Source organism: Mirounga angustirostris, unplaced genomic scaffold (genome assembly GCF_029215605.1).
Source record: "Mirounga angustirostris isolate CCGP_5_RB_7025 unplaced genomic scaffold, mMirAng1.0.hap1 SCAF_6, whole genome shotgun sequence".
NCBI lineage: Eukaryota > Metazoa > Chordata > Mammalia > Carnivora > Phocidae > Mirounga > Mirounga angustirostris.
The window spans coordinates 56,896,978-56,915,824 of record NW_026991714.1 but is presented as its reverse complement, the minus strand read 5'-3'; the positions used below and the strand labels follow the sequence as shown (position 1 = coordinate 56,915,824).

Here is an 18,847-nt window from a genome sequence, read left to right as displayed (position 1 = left end):
TAACCATGATAAATGGCAATAGGTTAAATTCAACTATTATTCTAAGATAAGATTACTAGATTGCATTAACAAAATAAATTTTTTTTTAAATAAAATAAAATTTAGCAATAGTGGCTATAACATATGTATTAGAGGCAAAGGCCAAAAAAATTTTGAATAAAAGATATGCCACCCTTTAAGGTAAACAACACAAAACAATTAATGGAAATGAAGTAAGATAGCACATAATAAACAAAAAGATATAATAATCACATGTAATAATGTAGCTTCAGAATATACAAGGCAAAAACAGTCCAAATTAAAAGTAGGAACTGACAAATTCATAACAATGAGTATTTTTTTTTTAGATTTATTTATTTATTTATTTATTTATTTATTTGAGAGAGAGAGAATGAGAGACAGAGAGCATGAGAGGGAGGAGGGTCAGAGGGAGAAGCAGACTTCCTGCTGAGCAGGGAGCCCGATGCGGGACTCCAGGATCATGACCTGAGCCGAAGGCAGTTGCTTAACCAACTGAGCCACCCAGGCGCCCACAATAATGAGTAATTTTAACATGGAAGAATTTTTAAAAACTTTTTTTCAGAAGGTGATAAACCAAGCAAACCAAAAAACAAATAAACAAACAAAAAACAAAGGAGGAAGGCTGTAGATCTGAACAACAGATTTGAATCAACAGTTATTTATAAATAAAGAGAGAACAGTGCAACAAATATCCTTCTTTTCAAGCACACACTGGCAATATTTTCAAAAGTTAACAAAGGATAGCAACAAATTTCAAAGAACCAATTATCAGAGACTACATTCTCTGACAATGTTCAGACACTAAAAGAGATTCTTAAATAACAAAGGAACTAAAACAAAATTTACGATGAAGAGTGCAAAATATTTAGAGAAGAATGACTGTTTCGCAATCGCAGTTTGTAGTATTGTAGAGGAAAGAGACAAAAATCATTAGTCAAAAATCAATATATAATATAGAGTGTATGGATTAATTAATATATAATAGCTAAGTGTGCTAAGGGCTCTGAAGGAAAAGCAGAGTGCCAGAAGAACATGTCACTTGGGAATCTAGCATCTTCTGGGGGTGTTAGGTTCGGTTTCCAGGAGGAAATGACATTTGGGGGTGGGGAAGGAGGGCATGCATATTCCAGACAAAAGGAAAAGCAAGGAGAAAGATCCTGAGGAGTGAAGGAATTAGGGGTACTTGGAGATCTGAAAGGCAGCCAGTGGTGGGAATGCAGAAGCAAGGGAGAGTAACCTCAAACAAGTGTAAATAAGTGATACCTAAAAAATGTAGGTTCCTGAAATACATAACGAAAAAAACAAGGACTGCTTTTAGTCAAATTAAACATCTTTAAGAATATAAAAAACAGGGGCAACTGGGTGGCTCCATCGGTTAAGAGTCTCAGACTCTTGGGCGCCTGGGTGGCTCAGTCGTTAAGCGTCTGCCTTCGGCTCAGGTCATGATCCCAGGGTCCTGGGATCGAGTCCCACATTGGGCTCCCTCCTTGGGGGGAGGCCTGCTTCTCCCTCTCCCCCTCCCGCTGCTTGTGTTCCTGCTCTCGCTATCTCTGTCTCTGTCAAATAAATAAATAAAATCTTTAAAAAAAAAAAAAAAAAAGAGTCTCAGACTCTTGATTTCCACTGGGGTTGTGATCTCAGGGTAGGGAGATCAAGCCCCACAATGGGCTGAGGCTCAGTGCAGAATCTGCTTGAGAGTCTCTCTCCCTCTCCCCCTCCCCCCACCTCCCTCTCCCTCTCTAAACAAAAATAAACTAAAGCAGTAATTAAAACACACACACACACACACACATATAACATTATTCCCATTTAACTGGAAAAGTTTTAAGAAGGTATTCTAAGTTTACAATTTTCAAGAACTTGTTGTTTGTCTCTTAACTGCCACTATTGACCAGAATGGTAGTAATTTCTCTAAGTCCTATCTTAAACTGTATTTTTCACACCCAGTTAAGATGTTAGGTATTAAAATCACCCTTCATACCACTTATTATATAACTTCTACCTGGAATGGCTTTCCATAAGCAATCAATTGACCTGGTTATTCATGGAATAGGGTAAATAATCCCAACTGTGAAATCAAATAGCTATCTGGAGTTCAGGACGTTAACTGTCCCTTCTAATTTTTCAATTCCACACCTATAAAATGGGGTTAATAATCAAACTTGATGATGGGAATTTATAGGGTTTAAGTGATAATCCATGTAGAGGCAGAATGGTACAATTGTGATACAATGATGGCAAACTTGGTAGAAATCCCAACCCCACCACCTAAGAGCTGTGTGACTTTGGGCAAGTTACTTAACCTCTCATTGCTTAGGTTTCCTCAATGTGACATGGCCTTCACATACTATCTATGCTATAGTTTTGAGAATAAAATAATTCACATAAAGTACTTAGCACTCCATAAATATAAACTGATATTAGTATTGAAACTGGTTTTATTGTTCTATAGTTAAGAGAAAGCCTAAATATCTAACAAGATTTTATTCTTCCCCTCTGCCCTTAGTCAAGTCATCACAACTGACAATCCTAGGGACTCATATTTTGCTTTAAAGGTTTTTAGATGCTGAGAGATATTAGCAAACAAAATTTCACTGTTCCTAAATAAACATTTTTCAATAGCCTTAACACATACCTGCTTCTTCAGGACCATTAAACCAGCAAGAATCTTGAAACTCCTTCTAAATCACTAATTTCATTTAAAGTTCTCATAACTTACAAATTCATTAGGGATTTTCACTGTTTATAACTGTATGCTACACTCAATGCATTCAAAGGCAAGGTCTTACATGTCGTTCAATGTACTTGGTGCATCTGTTGTAAATTCCAACTGTTTTGTTTCCTCTTTCAGATAGAACATAAACATTCACAAAACTCCAAAGCTGTGACATTCTAAGCAAAACTGGGCCCACTCCAAGAATTTTCATTGAAACAGAGTTAGATTTACGATGTTTACATCCAATGTCTTTGCACCAAAAAATTTCACGTCTCTTCCACAATGTCCCAGAAGCTGAATTACTTGAAGGAAATCTAATACAAAAAAGCTGAGAACTCAACCAATTCAAACAGCCCAAATTCAGGGGGCTGCCATCAGTGGAATGTGTCTTACAGGGTTCTGGGCCAACCTAGCATCAAAACTACCATTCAGGGTAGAAATTAAAACTCTGCAAGAGGCTCTGAGTAAGAATAACCCAATTTGAAAAGTGAAGAACTTGATAAATATGATCTTGCTGTTATTCATCCTGTTTCAATTAGCACATCAGAGCCAATTCTGGGGTAAATTTACAAACTGGCTAATATTCTCACAAATCTGCTTCCTAATTAATTAAGTGCAAACAGACCACAACCCTGTCTGCATATGCCTTTTTGAAAACAAAATCTAAAATTGCTTTGAAATAGTCTCCATGAAAATAGCATTAATTTTCCAGCCAAAACACAACACGAGGATACAGAATACTGGGTTGAAAGGCTGAGAGGAAACTTATAAACCATCCTGACTCATTTTACTGAGAAAGAAACTAAATTTCAGGAAGGACAATGTTATAAACAATGCAGTAAAACTGCTTAATGCATAAATCTGTTATAAGAAAGGACACTTTCCAACAAAACTTCAGGACTCTAATATTTCAAAAGGCTAAATTTGGGGAGCACTACAAGTGGCTCCTCCCACCTCCTGCCCAGTGCCGACCATGATGGATGATCAGAATGGGTAATAGCTGATAGCTGCTAAATCAACTAGATGTAAGCAATAATCCTATTTCATGGATTTAAACTAGATCCAGAATTTAACTGAGGAAAAATTTTAAGTACTTTGTTCCTTAAACAATGATAGGGATTTTCTTTTTTCCTACTGACAATGGACGTAGAAGTTGAAATTTGTTAGCATTTTAATCTATTGCTTTGTGACTAAGGAGTCATTAACTTTACTTAAAAATTAAAAGGTAATGATATTAGCAGTAGTGTGGTGGTAGTAGTAACAGAGTAGTAATCATAATAGTAATACTATCTAACACATATATCACTTTAAGTGTTGGACACTGTGTTTAATACATTAATCCTTACATTTAATCATTTAATTAATCACTTAGTCATTTAAGCATTACATTCAATGCATTTAATCCTTACAGTTACCCATTAAAGAAGGTGTACTATATTATTCTTATTTTACAGATAAGGAAACAAGGTACAAAGAGGTTAAGTAATTTGTCCAATATCCCATGGCTAGTTAAATAGCAGAGCCAAAATTCAAGCCTACACAGCCTGATTTCAGAGTAAAAATAATTCATTTCATTGATGGAATTTAACTACATGAAAGTAATACTGAGGACATCAAAACAAATACATTGCACAGTTTTTAAATTAAAAAAGAAAAAAGAACACAAAAACATTCACCTTGTTTTTCTTCCCTTTTAAAACCTGAGCCCCCAAATGACAAAATGTACTTCAATCTACAAACGTAAAAAGACTTATAAATGCCCCAAGCGCACCTCATTATTTTTTCCCACCATCTATTCTGCACACTAAGGTCTCTCTTTTCTAGCTCTCTTAGGAGAAGTAAACTTCCACATCTACATAGATTAACTGTAGGACTAAGAACTGAGGCTGCCTACATGCACATGACTTTATTTGTGCCAAGAAATTCTTACCCAAAGATAAGGCTGTAAATCAGTAAATAACTTCATTATTTACTTCAGGAACTTCCCAAAAGTCCATTTACCCCAACAATAGACTACTCAAACAGTCCCCTTTTCGCAATATTCCCTCAACTGGACAAACAACTCACTTATCCAACAACTGTGTACTTACAAGGCTTGGTTAAGATCCTTGTCTCACTGTTTCCGCTAATCCTAAACTATTATATCAGGAACTTACGCAGTTTCCATCACTGCACTGAAAGACCCACCTTAAATCTCTCAAGGTCACACCCAAAACTCTACAATATCTGCCCATTATCTCTCCCTGGTAAAGTTGACCAAGACTGTCAAGATGTGCTCTCCTTGTAGTGAGCAACAGTTTTGTTGCTTAAAGCTCTTCTGGCCTTCTTTGGGGGAGTTAACAGTCAATAGAAGGAAATGAACCAATTTGATTTCAACTGCTCTCTTACCAACAACACCTTTTTTTAAAAAAGTCTCTTCTCCCCTCATGCCTATGCTAGACCATAGGTGAGATTAAATATACCAGGAATTGAGATCACTATAGAAAAAGATAAACATAAACCAGCAATGAAAGGGCCTGCACAAATCTAATAATAAATTCAACACAAGGCTTCAAACTGCATTTCCTTGCAGCCACAATTTAAACTTGAAGCTGAATTGGATTATTTGCACATTTAAAAAGTGTCTAAAAGGATCCCTAAAATTGAGATTTAGAAAAAAAAGCCTTGAAATGCCAAAATTTAAAGTATTCTGCCATCTGATTAGATTTTACAAAAATTTTCTTTAATCAACTCATGTTTCTAATGTTATGTACCAAATATAGACACATGAAATATAGCTAATCTTCAAAGAATAGCTGACTAAAAATTATTTAAACCTGTATAAATATAAAATTAGTCATTTTGACATCATGTTTTCATTTAATCAATGTTATTAGATTTCAGTTATATTTATCTATGCAATTATTAAAGTATTAACTAGTATTTACTATAATTCTATTTTATTCCTATCTCTCCAAACATCACATTTTGCTGAAAAAATTAAAACAGTTAAAAACCCAACTGAGAAAAGAGAGGGAAAAAAAAAAAAACAATTGAAACGTATTAAGAAACCAAAGATAAGCTTTTTAATGAAGTTGAGGCCCTTAAACAAGAATTTGTCTCATCACATTAAAACATGTGTGTATATTATGTATGTATCTGTATGTGTGTGTGTATGTATGTGGGTATAAATGTGTGTGTATTCATCCTGAGGTAATCCCAATTTTGTTTTCCATAGCTTATCAACACCAGCCCTTTCAAATAGTACTATTACTGCCTGTGTAAGTGTTGCTAAACATGTTATTGTAAACATCTTGCTATGGAGCCATATGTGTCGAGGAAAGAACATGGAGGTTCTGCATCTTGGATTCCCTACTCTAAATTGGCAGAAATAACTTATTCTCAGATAGCCTCAGCCCACTTATCTGGAAAAGAATGATATATCCACCTACTTGGCATAATTGCTGTGAATATTAAAGGAGATAATGTATAAGGTACTCAGTTTACAACCCAGCACAAGGTGTTAAGGTCTCTGTAAATGTTCGTTACCCATCATGCATGTTAGTTCCCTATAACTGTGGTCCTAAGGATCTACAAGATATTAAAGCACTTCCTCAATAATTAAAGAAGTATTCATTATGCAACAAGATCTTTAAGGTTCAGATCCTTTCAACCAATAATTCTATTTCCAGGAACCTAGCCAGAAGAAATGACTAGAGATACTGTCAAATATTAATGTACAAAAATATTCTTCAAAGCTATATTTTTAACATCAAAAACCTGGAAACAACCTAAGTATCCCAATATTATACTACATCTATATGACTGCATAGTGTACAACTATTGAAATACTCATGAAGAATTAAGAGCATCCAAAAATGCTCCCTAAAATTAAATTAAAACAATAGCTTACGGACATACATCTCAACCATCTTAACGATTACATGTCAGTGAACACACATACACACATTCAAAAGAAAAGGATTGAGAGGAATGACTATATCAAGATAATGGGAAAACAGGTCACTTTTACTGTTTCCTTTCTTACTTTTTTTCCCAAATTTTCTACTGTATACCTGAATTACTTTGATATTTAGAAAAAATAAAACTAAAAAACCCTGTCAATTATGTTTATTATTTAGAATATTCTAGTTTTATAAGGATAATCTTTTAATTCATACCCATCTCATTTCCAAAAGGATTTGGAATAGTTGACAAAACTACATACAGCAGACTAAAATAAATAGAAGACAAATAAAGATAAAAAGCTTGCAAACTCTCAGTATACAACCATCTGTACAATCTACCTATCTATGTATGTGCATACATGTGTATATATGTGTGTATGTGTATATATATATTTATATATTCAAAGAATTTTGTTTCAGATACTAAAAACTAAAGGAAGTTTCTCCAGCTTTCTCAGAAAGGGCATACCACAGATATGGTAGACATTGTTTTAAATTGTACTTAGGAGAATTATTTCAGTGAATTAAGTGAATTGGTTATGTGATTGGGAGGAGAGGAGGCAGATTAAAAGTCAAGGAATCAAGACGTGAAACAGGATAAGCATGACCATGATAAGCAACTCAAGGAAAACTTTTTTAAGAATGTAGATGCAAAGATATATATAGATGGAGACAGATTTTTCCCTCATGTCACCTTTATTCATGTCTTTAAAGAAAAAAATTAAAATACTAAAATTATATTTTAATTTCTGCATATATAATACACCAAGAAAATAAACTAACAAAATAAGCTCCTATTAACAAAATGTATTTGGATATACTGTATTCAAGATAGCACTTACCTTCACTGATGGCATGGGGCTTAATAATGCAACAGGTACAATTTGTAAACTTAGCAGTGTTTGCTGGTCCACAAACTCCACTTGAAGGAAAAAATAACTCCATTTCCTAAAGACAGAGAGAAATAACTTCGGCCTATGTAATCTCTTATCTTGAACTTCTAGGATATTTACATGAGAGGGGAAAAACTATGCAATTAAAGTTTCATAATATAAATTCTTTGCTTCAAGTTTTCCAAAAATGATTTTAACAAGACTAACTGATTAACTGAACCCTGTTTTAAGTCTTATAATCAAAATATCATATAAAAAAGTATTAATTAAAGTAATGAGAATATGTATCATTCTGCCCCAGGATTAAAACTAATAACATCTTAACATATTTTGAATATTGGCAGTAATGAAAACAAAGTTCCTATTTTCCCCAAAGCATTAGTTCATAGACACAGGTCCAATTTTAAACTTTTTATTAAAATATGTAAAATTAAAAACTAGGGAATTCTTTATAGAAATAGATTAGTATTTAAGAATCAGAACCACAAAATTACTTTTAACCAGTCAAAACTAATGAACTGGGGGCACCTGGCTGGTTCAGTCAGTAGAGCATGCAACTCTTGATCTTGGGGTTGTAAGTTCGAGCCCCATGTTGGGTGTAGAGATTACTCAAAAATAAAATCTTAAAAAAAACCCCAAAAAACAAAAAAACAAATGAACTTACTATAGTTCTAGCATACAATTAAATCATATAAACTTTATTTTATAACCAGATTCAGGCTATGTTATTTGCTTTACACATGGTTCACTTAGATGACAACTCAGCAACTTGAACAGCCCAAACACAGTCACACTAATTAATTCTTTTAATCATTTAGACAGAAGCTTTCCTGCCTCTAAGCTTTTGATACTGTTATTTCTACTATTCCCTATAAAACCCTCTGTCCCAAAGTCCAAAGAATTCTACCAACTTCAAATGTCACCTCCTCAGGAGGCCTTTTGTGATGCCCCCATTCAATACCCTGTACTTTTATAAAATTGTGGTTATTTGGATAATTGCCCTTCACAAATTTCAAATTTGAAACAAGTAACTAACCTGCATAGCTTTGTAAGTCCTTTAGCACCTAAACAAATGGCTCAAATACTCATTTTTCATTGAATTTAAAAACGGAAAGATCATAGGATATGTAAGTGTGCCACACTGACGTACAATCTTAAAAATCACAGAGAAGATGAGGAATTGTCTAGAGTAATGTATATACCAGTACAATTCTGGCATTAAGATATTTTAGAATAAAAATGTTCTATTCCTTAGACATCAAGTACTTTTCCATCATACTGCTTCCTTTATTACTCTACTTAAGTAGTAAGAAACGTAATAAACAACTTCCAGCCATCTGTATTGTCATGGCTCCCACGTTTCTGCCTCCAGTCCAACCTCCTTCCTAAACTCCACACCCATATCTATGCCACTATCACTACCACTTAAATTCATATTTAAAATGTCCTGATTTCCACTGTCTCCCATAAATCTGTTCACTCCCACCCTGTTTTTCCTGCCCCTCCAACTGCACAGGCCAAAGAAAATAAACTTATTCCTCTCCTTTTCTTAGCCATCCATTCAATCTATCAGGAAATCCTTGTAATGCACCCAGAATCCAACCACTTCCACATCTGTCACCTTGGTCTATGCCCACCACCAATTCTCCCTTTGATGACTCCTAACTGATGTCCCAAGCCAACCTCCCCCACATATACATACCTACACCCACCTGGTCTGATCTACTCTTAACCCAGCAGGCAGCAGGAAACCTGTAAAACATCATGTCGCTCCTCTGCACAGAACTCTCCAATGGCCTTTCATCTCATTCGGAGTGAATGCTAAAGTTCTAGATGTCTGCAAGGCCTCATGTGACCTGGCCCCTAACTATACCTTGAGCTCATCTCCTAGTCCCATGAGAACACTTAGATTTCCCACCCGGCCTCACTGGCCTCATCCATTCACTGTTCACCTAAATGTAGCCAACATGTTCCCACCTCAGAAACTTGGCATACATTGTTCCCTTTCTCACTGAACGTTCTTTCTCCCTGATATTTGCATGGCTTTCTCCCTCACTTCCTTCTGATCTCTGCTTAAAAGTAGAGTGAGATTATGCTAAGTAAAATAAGTCAAACAGAGAAAGTCAATTATCATATGGTTTCACTTATTTATGGAACATAAGGAATAGCATGGAGGACATTAGGAGAAGGGAAAAATGAAGGCGGGTAAATGGGAGAGAGAGATGAACCATGAGAGACCATGGACTCTGAGAATCAACTGAGGGTGTTAGAGGGGAGGGGGGGTTGGGGGATGGGTTAGCCTGGTGATGGGTATTAAGGAGGCCATGTACCGTATGGAGCACTGGGTGTTATACAAAAACAATGAAGCATAGATCACTACATCAAAAACTAATGATGTATTGTATGGTGACTAACATAACATAATAAAATTGGGGAAAAAAAAAAAAAAAGTAAAGTGAAGACATCCTGACCCTACCCTTAATAGCATTCCTCACCTCTACTCAACACACAATCCTTCCTCTTTTTCTATCCCTTCCCCTGCTTTATTTTCTCAGAGCACTTACCACCTGACATGTTTTATGTCTATTTATTTATTATCTAGCACCCCTCCAACCATCAGAATAGATGTAGGCTCCAAGTGAGTCAGGACCTTGTCTTGTTCACTAGAGCTTTCTCAATTAATATTTTGAAATGACTGAAATTCAGAAACTGATAAATTCTGCATGTGCTAAATAAAATATATCTATCCACGTTGCACAAATGAGAGAAATGACACCCTGAAAGCCTGAGTAACAAGCCCTTACAGGTTAGCAAGTGGCAAAGCTAGTATTTAAATCCAGGTCTCACTGGTTCCAAAGACCTGAGGAACCTTTTCCATCATCTGGCTTTCACAAGTAAAGAAGTTATGCTCAGTTGTTCTACCTCTAGTTTTAGCCAATTATTGGGCCAACTATTTTGGCCTCAACTTTCATTTCTTTTCTTCCTCAACTTTTCAAAATGAAAATGCCAGCTTTCTCATTTACATATGCTGAATAAATATGTATTTAAGGCAAGGAATATAAAGGTTTTATTTAAATACACCTTCCTGGGCGCCTGGGTGGCTCAGATAGTTAAGCGTCTGCCTTCGGCTCAGGTCATGATCCCAGGGTCCTGGGATTGAGTCCCACATCGGGCTCCCTGCTCCTTGGGAGCCTGCTTCTCCCTCTGCCTCTCTCTCTCTCTCTCTGTCTCTCATGAATAAATAAATAAAATCTTTAAAAAAATAAAAATAAAAAAAATAAATAAATACACCTTCCTAGTGAAAGTAATGCTATTTCATGCTTTTGCTTTCTCTTTCTCCCCGCACAGGTTGTCCTTTCTGTCCCAATTATCAATCTAAGCCAACATTTGCAAAAGCACTTCTACTAAGTCATTGTTATGGCAACTAAATTAGAGACTTCACACAACAAATGTAAAGTCACACAAAAAAATTTTCCTTTGTGATTTGAGCTGCTTACATAAATTGCATAAAGCTCTTCTCCTTCCAAGAGTCCCTGCTATTACTCTTAGCCTTTTATATGTTCCTAATTGCCTAGAAGGGAAAGACAGAGATATGGAACTTTCTCAAAATATAAAATAAAGATTCATGGAGTCTTCAATTTTTTTTTACTCTATTTTATTTAACAAATTGTAAAGTATACAGTTGCACTGCATAATTTCACCTAAGATCCATGGTAATCTCACTAAAACATCTGACTACTCTACATTCATATCTTTAATTACCCTAATAAAAGTATCACAAAATGGTTGCCAGTTAAAAGTTTCTCCAAAACTTTTACATTATAATTTTAAATAAATATCATTTTTGTAAATGACCTGGACTAAAACATTAAAATATTGAACTCTCTACATACTCTAATATCAAATAAGGAATCTGTTCTCAGAAAATCCAAAAAATTCAGAAATGAAACACAAAGTCCCATGACTTAGTTTCAGTTTTATATTTAGCTCCATGATGCAGCCTTATTTACAAATAAAAACAAATGAGAACCTAACAAAATGTCCAAAAGTAAGGGGATATTTAAATAAATCATGTTCTATTCATACAATAAAATATTCTGCACCCACCGAAGTTTACTCTTATGACAGTAATCTGCTAACATGTAAAATGTTATATTAAGTGAAAAAAACAAATCAAATTAAATTAAAATCATGTGTTGGAGAGGATGCAGAGAAAGGGGAACCCTCCTACACTGTTGGTGGGAATGCAAGCTGGTGCAGCCACTCTGGAAAACAGTATGGAGATTCCTCAAAAAGTTGAAAATAGAGCTACCCTACGACCCAGCAATTGCACTACTGGGTATTTACCCCGAAGATATAAATGTAGTGATCCGAAGGGGTACGTGCACACCAATGTTTATAGCAGCAATGTCCACAAATAGCCAAACTATGGAAAGAGCCAAGATGTCCATCAACAAATGAATGGATAAAGAAGATGCAGTATACACACAAACACATACACACACACTGGAATATTATGCAGCCATCAGAAAAATCCGAAATCTTGCCATTTGCAATGACGTGGATGGAACTAGAGGGTATTATGCTAAGCGAAATAAGTCAATCAATGAAAGACAAGTATCATATGATCTCACTGATATGAGAAATTTGAGAAACAAGACAGAGGATCATAGGGGAAGGGAGGGAAAAATGAAACAAGATGAAACCAGAGAGGGAGACAAACCATAAGAGATTTTTAATCTCAGGAAACAAACTGAGGGTTGCTGGAGTGGTGGGGGGTGGGAGGGATGGGGGGCTGGGTGATGGACATTGGGGAGGGTATGTGCTATGGTGAGTGCTGTGAATTGTGTAAGACTGATGAATCACAGACCTGTACCCCTGAAACAAATAATACATTATATGTTAAAAAAAAAAAAAAGGTAGGAAGGGAAAAATGTAAGGGGGGGAATCGGAGGGGGAGAAGAACCACGAGAGACTATGGACTCTGAGAAACAACTGAGGGTTTTAGAGGGGAGGGAGGTAGGGGATGGATAAGCCTGGTGATGGGTATTAAGGAGGGCACATATTGCATGAAGCACTGGGTGTTATATGCAAACAATGAATCACAGAACACTACATCAAAAACTAATGATGTAATGTATGGTGACTAACATAAAATAAAATCAATAAAAAAAATTTAAACCATGTACATGGTGTTTAGTTCATAAATTATATAAATGATCAAGGGAATGAGCTGGAAGAAATATGCCATAAACAAACTATAAACATCACGGGCAAGATTACTAATGCCAAACGTTCTTTTCTCAATTTCCAAATTCTCCAGAAGTGCTTCCATTACTTCTGTATTCTAAAAGACTGTAATGGCACCTGGGTCGCTCAGTCAGGTTAAGTATCTGCCTTCAGCTTAGGTCATGATCCTGGAGTTCCTGGGATTGAGCCCCACACAGGCTCCCTGCTCAGCGGGGAGTCTGCTTCTTCCTCTCCTTGCTCCCCTCTGTGCTCTCTCTCACTATCTCTCTCTAAAAAATAAATCAAATCTTATAAAATAAAATAAATTAAATTAAATAATAAAATAAAATAAAATACTGTAATGTTTAAAACAAGGTAGGCCGCCACTTTCAGCATACACAGTGGAGGCTGGTGGGTAAGCACGGGGCTGTGGAACCAGAGGTGCCCGGGCTCAAGTCCTCATGAGGCCAAGGCGCTTAAATTCACTGAGTCTCAGTTCCTGGTAAATTGGGATGATATAAGCAAATGCATAGGAGATTGTGAGAATTAAATGAGATACTAAAGTGTCTGGAACAGTGCCAGTCAAATAGTGAACACCCAATAAACATAAGGTTTGTTGTTGTTTTGAATTCCAAAACTTTTGTGAACACCAGTGACCTAGATCCTGGAGGTATGAAAATAAATTGGACATCCTCAAAGAATTCACAGTCTACTAGGAGGGTAAACATAAACACAAATGCTTTTAAAATATGGTAAGTAATAGAGGTATGCAGTAGGCATGAAGCAAGCATCAAGGAAGAGTACCTCACACAGAGCCAAGAAATTGATAATAGTTGAGCAGAGTTGTTGTTACTGGTTTTTAAGTTTTGTTGAGGTCCAATTAGCATACTTTAAACTGAATATATTTAAAGGATACAATTTGATAAGTTTTGACATTTGTTTATTCCTATGAAAATATCACCACAATCAAGATAATAAACATATTAGTCACCTTCCTTTGGATAATCCCTTTCTTCTGCCTCTCCCTGCCTCCCCTATCATTAACCATTACCATTACCTCCCTTACCATTAATAAGTTGGCCCCATGACCAATGATCTGTTTCCACCATTATGAATTAGTTTAATTTTTAACAATTTTACTTAAATATAGTTATATAGTATGTACTCTTTTGTCTAGCTTCTTTCACTTAGCAAGATTATTTTGAGATTCATCCACTGTAGTGTATATCAATATTTCATTCCTTTTTATTGCCAAATATTATTCCATGTGTTAATATCATGATTTGTTTATCCACTCATCTCTTGGGACATTTGGGTTATTTCTAGTTTTTGGATATCACAAATAAGGCTGTTATGAACAACACCGTCATGCACAAGTCTTTGTATTGATATTTGCTTTCATTTCTCATGGGAAAATACTTAGGAGAGGAATGGTTGGATCATAGGGTAGGTGTATGTTTAACATTTTAGTTAACTGCTGAACTGTTCTCCAAAGTGATTGTACCCTTTTAAATTCTCATCAGCAGCATATGACAGTTCTAGTTTCTCCTCACACTTGCCACTTGAAATGGTCAGTCGTTTAAACATTAGCCATTCTAAAAGGTGTGTAGTGGTATCTCACTGACGTTTTAATTAGTACTTCCATAATGTGTGCTTATATACCATTCATGTATCATCTTTGATTAAGTGCCTGTTCAAATTTTTGTCCATTTCTAATGGTGATGTTTATTTTCTTAATAGGTGTGAAATCAGCATAAAGAAAGACAAATAGATCAATAAAGCAGAAAGAATCCAGAAATATTCACAGGTATATAGTCAACAAATATGACAAATGTGCAAAGGCAATTAAGTGGAGAAAAAATTGTGATTTTAACTAATGGTGCTGGAACAATCAGATGTCTATATGCAAAACAATAAATTTTGGTCATATGCTATACCATATATAAAAATTAACTCAAAATGGATCATGGAGCTAAATATAAAAACAAAAACTGTAAAATTTCTAGAAGAAAACAAAAGGGAAAATTTTGTGACCTTGGATGAGGTGACAATTTCTTTTTTTTAATTATGTTCAGTTAGCTACTGTATATCATTAATTTTTGATGTAGTGTTCAATGATTCATTAGTTACATATAATTTCTTAGATGAGACACCACAATGAAAGAATGAATTGATAAACTGGACTTCATCAAAACTAAAAACTTCTACTCATCCAAGGACATTGTTAGAGAGAATAAAAATGCAAATAACACACTCTGAGAAAATATTTGCAAATCATATTTCTCTCTTCAAATAATAAACACCTTCTCCCCCATCCTCACTTTTAGCTGTTTTTGACCTTGCTTCCTACTGTCTTATTAAGAAAAGTGAGGCAATCAGAATAAGCATCTGTACCCACATACTCTGCCTTCCCATTTGTTGCACCAGACGACTACCCCTGCACCAATGTGCAGTCAACCTGGGCTCTAATTTCCACTCATTCTCACCTAATCAATGACATTGTGCCAGGAAGTCTTCCTCTTTTCCTATATCCTCTATTTGTCACATCTGTAATTCTTCTCATCGTAAAAAAAAAAAAAAAAGACCCTGCTTTTCCTCACATCTACTACCTCATTTCTTTCCTCAACTTGCATCAAAACTCCTCAAAAAAGTTTCTATATTCACTGTCTCCAATTTTCTTTTAAATCCATTCCAGTAGGACTTTGCCTCCCCTCCTCCATCTCTTACCAACTTCCCCAATGACTCTGCATTGCAAAATCCAATAGTCAATTCTCAGTCCCCCTCTTTCTTGATAGATCTGCCTCATTTGACCCCACTGATCATTCTCTCCCTTTAGAATACTTTCCCCACTTGGTCTCCAGAACATAATTATGTCTGAGTTTTTTCCTTCTACTTCACTGATGGCTCCTGCTCTACCTCCTTTGCTGCATCCTCCTCCCCAACCTTCTTCTAGGACAGAAAGGCTCCATCTTTGTTCTCTTTTCTTCTCTATTTGTACTTTCTCCGAGCTAATCTCAACCAGTCTCTCGCAGCTTTAATGCCATTTGGGTATCAGTGATCCCATATTTATGTCATTAGTCCAAACCTCCCTCCCCAACTCCAGACTCCCATAACTAAATTTTTTGCTTAATGTCTCTACTTTGATAACTAACATCCACGTTAAGTTTGCAATGTCCAAAACGTAACTCCTGAGTTTCCATCCATACTGACCCTAGCCACAGCTTTCCTTATTTCAGGTTAGGTAAATTGGAGCCTTTCAGTCCTTCAGGCCAAGAACTTTGGAGTAATCCTTGCTATCTCTTTTTCTCATATTCTACATTCAATCTGGAAGGAACTATTGTTCATTTGACCTTCAACCATTAAAATGTATTTTAAAATGTATCTATATACTCTTCTCACTGCTACCACCCTAGTCCAAGCCAACATCTCCCTGGATTATTGTAACAGCCTCTTAACTGGGCTCCCTGTTGCTACTCTTGTCCTCTACAGTCTATTCTCAAAGCAGTAAGCCAGTATGGCCCTTTTAAATGCCAAGTCAAACATGTCAGTCCTCCACTTAAAACCCTGCAAGGGCTCCCAGCCTACAAGACCATGTGATATCTCTCCTGATTATTTCTGTGACCTCATCAACCCCTCCTTTCCTCACTCCCATCCAACTACACTGTCTTCTTTCCTGTTAATTGAATGAGCCAAGCAGAAATAAACTATTCAAGGAATAGCAAGATGGTCAGTATACCTGGGACACAGTGAATAAGGGAGAGACTGGTTGGAGATAAAGTCAGAGAGACAGAAGGGAATCAGATCAGGTTAGAGCTCTGGAGGCTACAATAAAGACTTGTGATTCTTTTATAAAAGAGATAAAAACTCACTGGAGAGTCTTTAATAATTGAATTGTTAATCTGATTTGTTTTTAAAAGCTCACTCTTGGCCTAGTTAATGTTACATGAGCAAGGTAAAATTTTTATAAATTGAGTGTAAGAGGAGAAGGAAGAGGAAAGGAGAATTAGGAGGCTTTTGCAGTAGTCCAAACAAAATAGAACAGTGACCTAGACCACAACAATCAGATTCAAGGTCTAATTTGAAGGGAGAACTGAAAGAATCTGTTGATGGAGCTCTAAGAAAAAGAAAAATTCAATTATTAAAAAACTGCCTACTATTATTTTAATGAAAGCATGACCAGACTAAAAACCACCTTATATTAGCTGAGAAACTTGTTGTGATGCTAAGAATAAACTTGCAACTTCATCAAATCAACATCACCATAACCCAGTATAATACCTTACTTATATGGATTTAAAACAAGAAGTAATGGTAGGAAGCATAAAAACTTTTTCATAAACACTAGCTCCAAATGGGAAAAGAAAAGGATGTTTATTTAACTTGAAGATGGCATTAGATCTGAGTCAAAAACAAAATATATGAAATGATGCTTCTTTCTGAATACTTACTATCCATTACCTGGTCTCACATGAAGTCAGTAATTCAAACATTGATGAGACTGAATAATTTAAGTGGCTTTGGAACATAAACTGGGATGATGAGTATTTTAACTGGAAAAAACTTACCTTGGCCATGATCAGGTTACCAGTTCACAAAAGAGACATCTTACTGAACCACTGTTTAATACTAGGCAAAGGGTCAAGGTTTTCTCTACTCTTAGATCAGCTGTAGAAGCTGTCCCAAGTCAGCAGTGACAGAAATGCTTTACTCTAACACAGAACATTTAACAAAACAAAAACAGAATTAAAATATTTTTAAAACACCTTACTCTGGCAGCAGAAGCAAAAGAATTGGGGCCATGAGCTGCGTTTCTTATGCCATCGGTTCCAAAGAGGGCTCTCAGGCTTCCAGGAGCATCCGTACGAGCCATCCCGGAGTTTGCAGGTCCAAGCAATCTTTTCCACTCACATATGGCATCATCTCTTAAAATCTCCATGGCAATAGTAGGACCACTTGTAATAAACTGGATCAGCTCACTACAGAACAAGTAAAAGCTTGATTTGCTTCATTTTTCTGTCAACCTACGTATCTCTGTTAATAAGAATATATTACAATTGGAGTACTTCAATACACATATGAGTATTATGATCTCCAAACTACTGGATATAGTGAATTCTGCATGGGCAAAATAAAATTTTCATAAATTGAGTGTTTTGTGGTAGCCTGAGTCACTACAAAACACTAGTATTGTCAAATCATTTACTGTTGGCAAAAAAAAAAAAAAAAAATCAGTGTTTCATTGAATTTAAGACTACTTCATTGACTTAAAATGCATATTATTGATCAATTGATTATTGCTTCTCCCATTGCTCTGAAAGGTACAGAAGGATCTTCCTTTTTATTTTAATGTGGTTTACCACTGCAGTCAAATAAAATTTCATAATATAGAAAATGATGAGAGTGGTCTTATGTTTACAGTTAGAATTTAATTTTTGTGTAGATTAGAATTCAAAGGATCACAGTAAACTTTCAGTCAATAAACAATGAGTTGGTCTAGTAATAAAGAAAAAACAGAATAACAGGCCTTGAAAAAATATCCTCTAATTATTATAAAAGCTACTCTGGGATATTCTTATCTCAAGTTATTAAAGAATACACACAGGTTCTTAATTAAAAATCCAGCACTAAGTCACAGTAGCTCAAGCCATGAAAAGCAGCAGCTCATTTTCCTTTGCCACTAGTTTGTTATACATATACTAACATATACTATTTCAAGGAACAAAAGTATTAGTTAATAAGGGCTCTGTGAACATTGTTTTATGTATACAAGAATGCCAAGAGCACAACAAAAACACTCAACCCAGGGGCGCCTGGCTGGCTCAGTCAGAAGAGCTAAGAGTTTGAGCCCCATGGTGGGTGTAGAGATTACTCAAGTAAAAATCTTAAAAACCTTTAAAAAAAATACTCAACATAAAATATAATTATCACTCTTTTAATTTACTGAAATCTAAAAAGAAAGCTATACCTTTTCTAATTTAAGCAAATCATCCTATTTGCTTCTGATTAAAGTTTAAGATATTTAATGATAAAAATTCTAATCT

The 18,847-nt window shown here is 35.5% G+C and overlaps 1 protein-coding gene across 6 annotated transcripts in view; it reads right to left on the bottom strand.

Annotated features, from left to right (window-relative positions):
• NME7 (NME/NM23 family member 7) overlaps nucleotides 1-18,847 on the bottom strand; it is a 273,064-nt gene that overhangs the window by 191,136 nt on the left and 63,081 nt on the right. For all 6 annotated transcript variants that reach the window (XM_064594364.1, XM_045877515.3, XM_045877517.3 and 3 more), the window contains 2 exons: nucleotides 17,575-17,782; nucleotides 7,527-7,632 (listed from right to left, as the gene is read on the bottom strand). In XM_064594364.1, coding sequence (XP_064450434.1) covers nucleotides 7,527-7,632; nucleotides 17,575-17,782 — 314 coding nt within the window. The remainder of the gene's footprint in view (nucleotides 1-7,526; nucleotides 7,633-17,574; nucleotides 17,783-18,847) is intronic.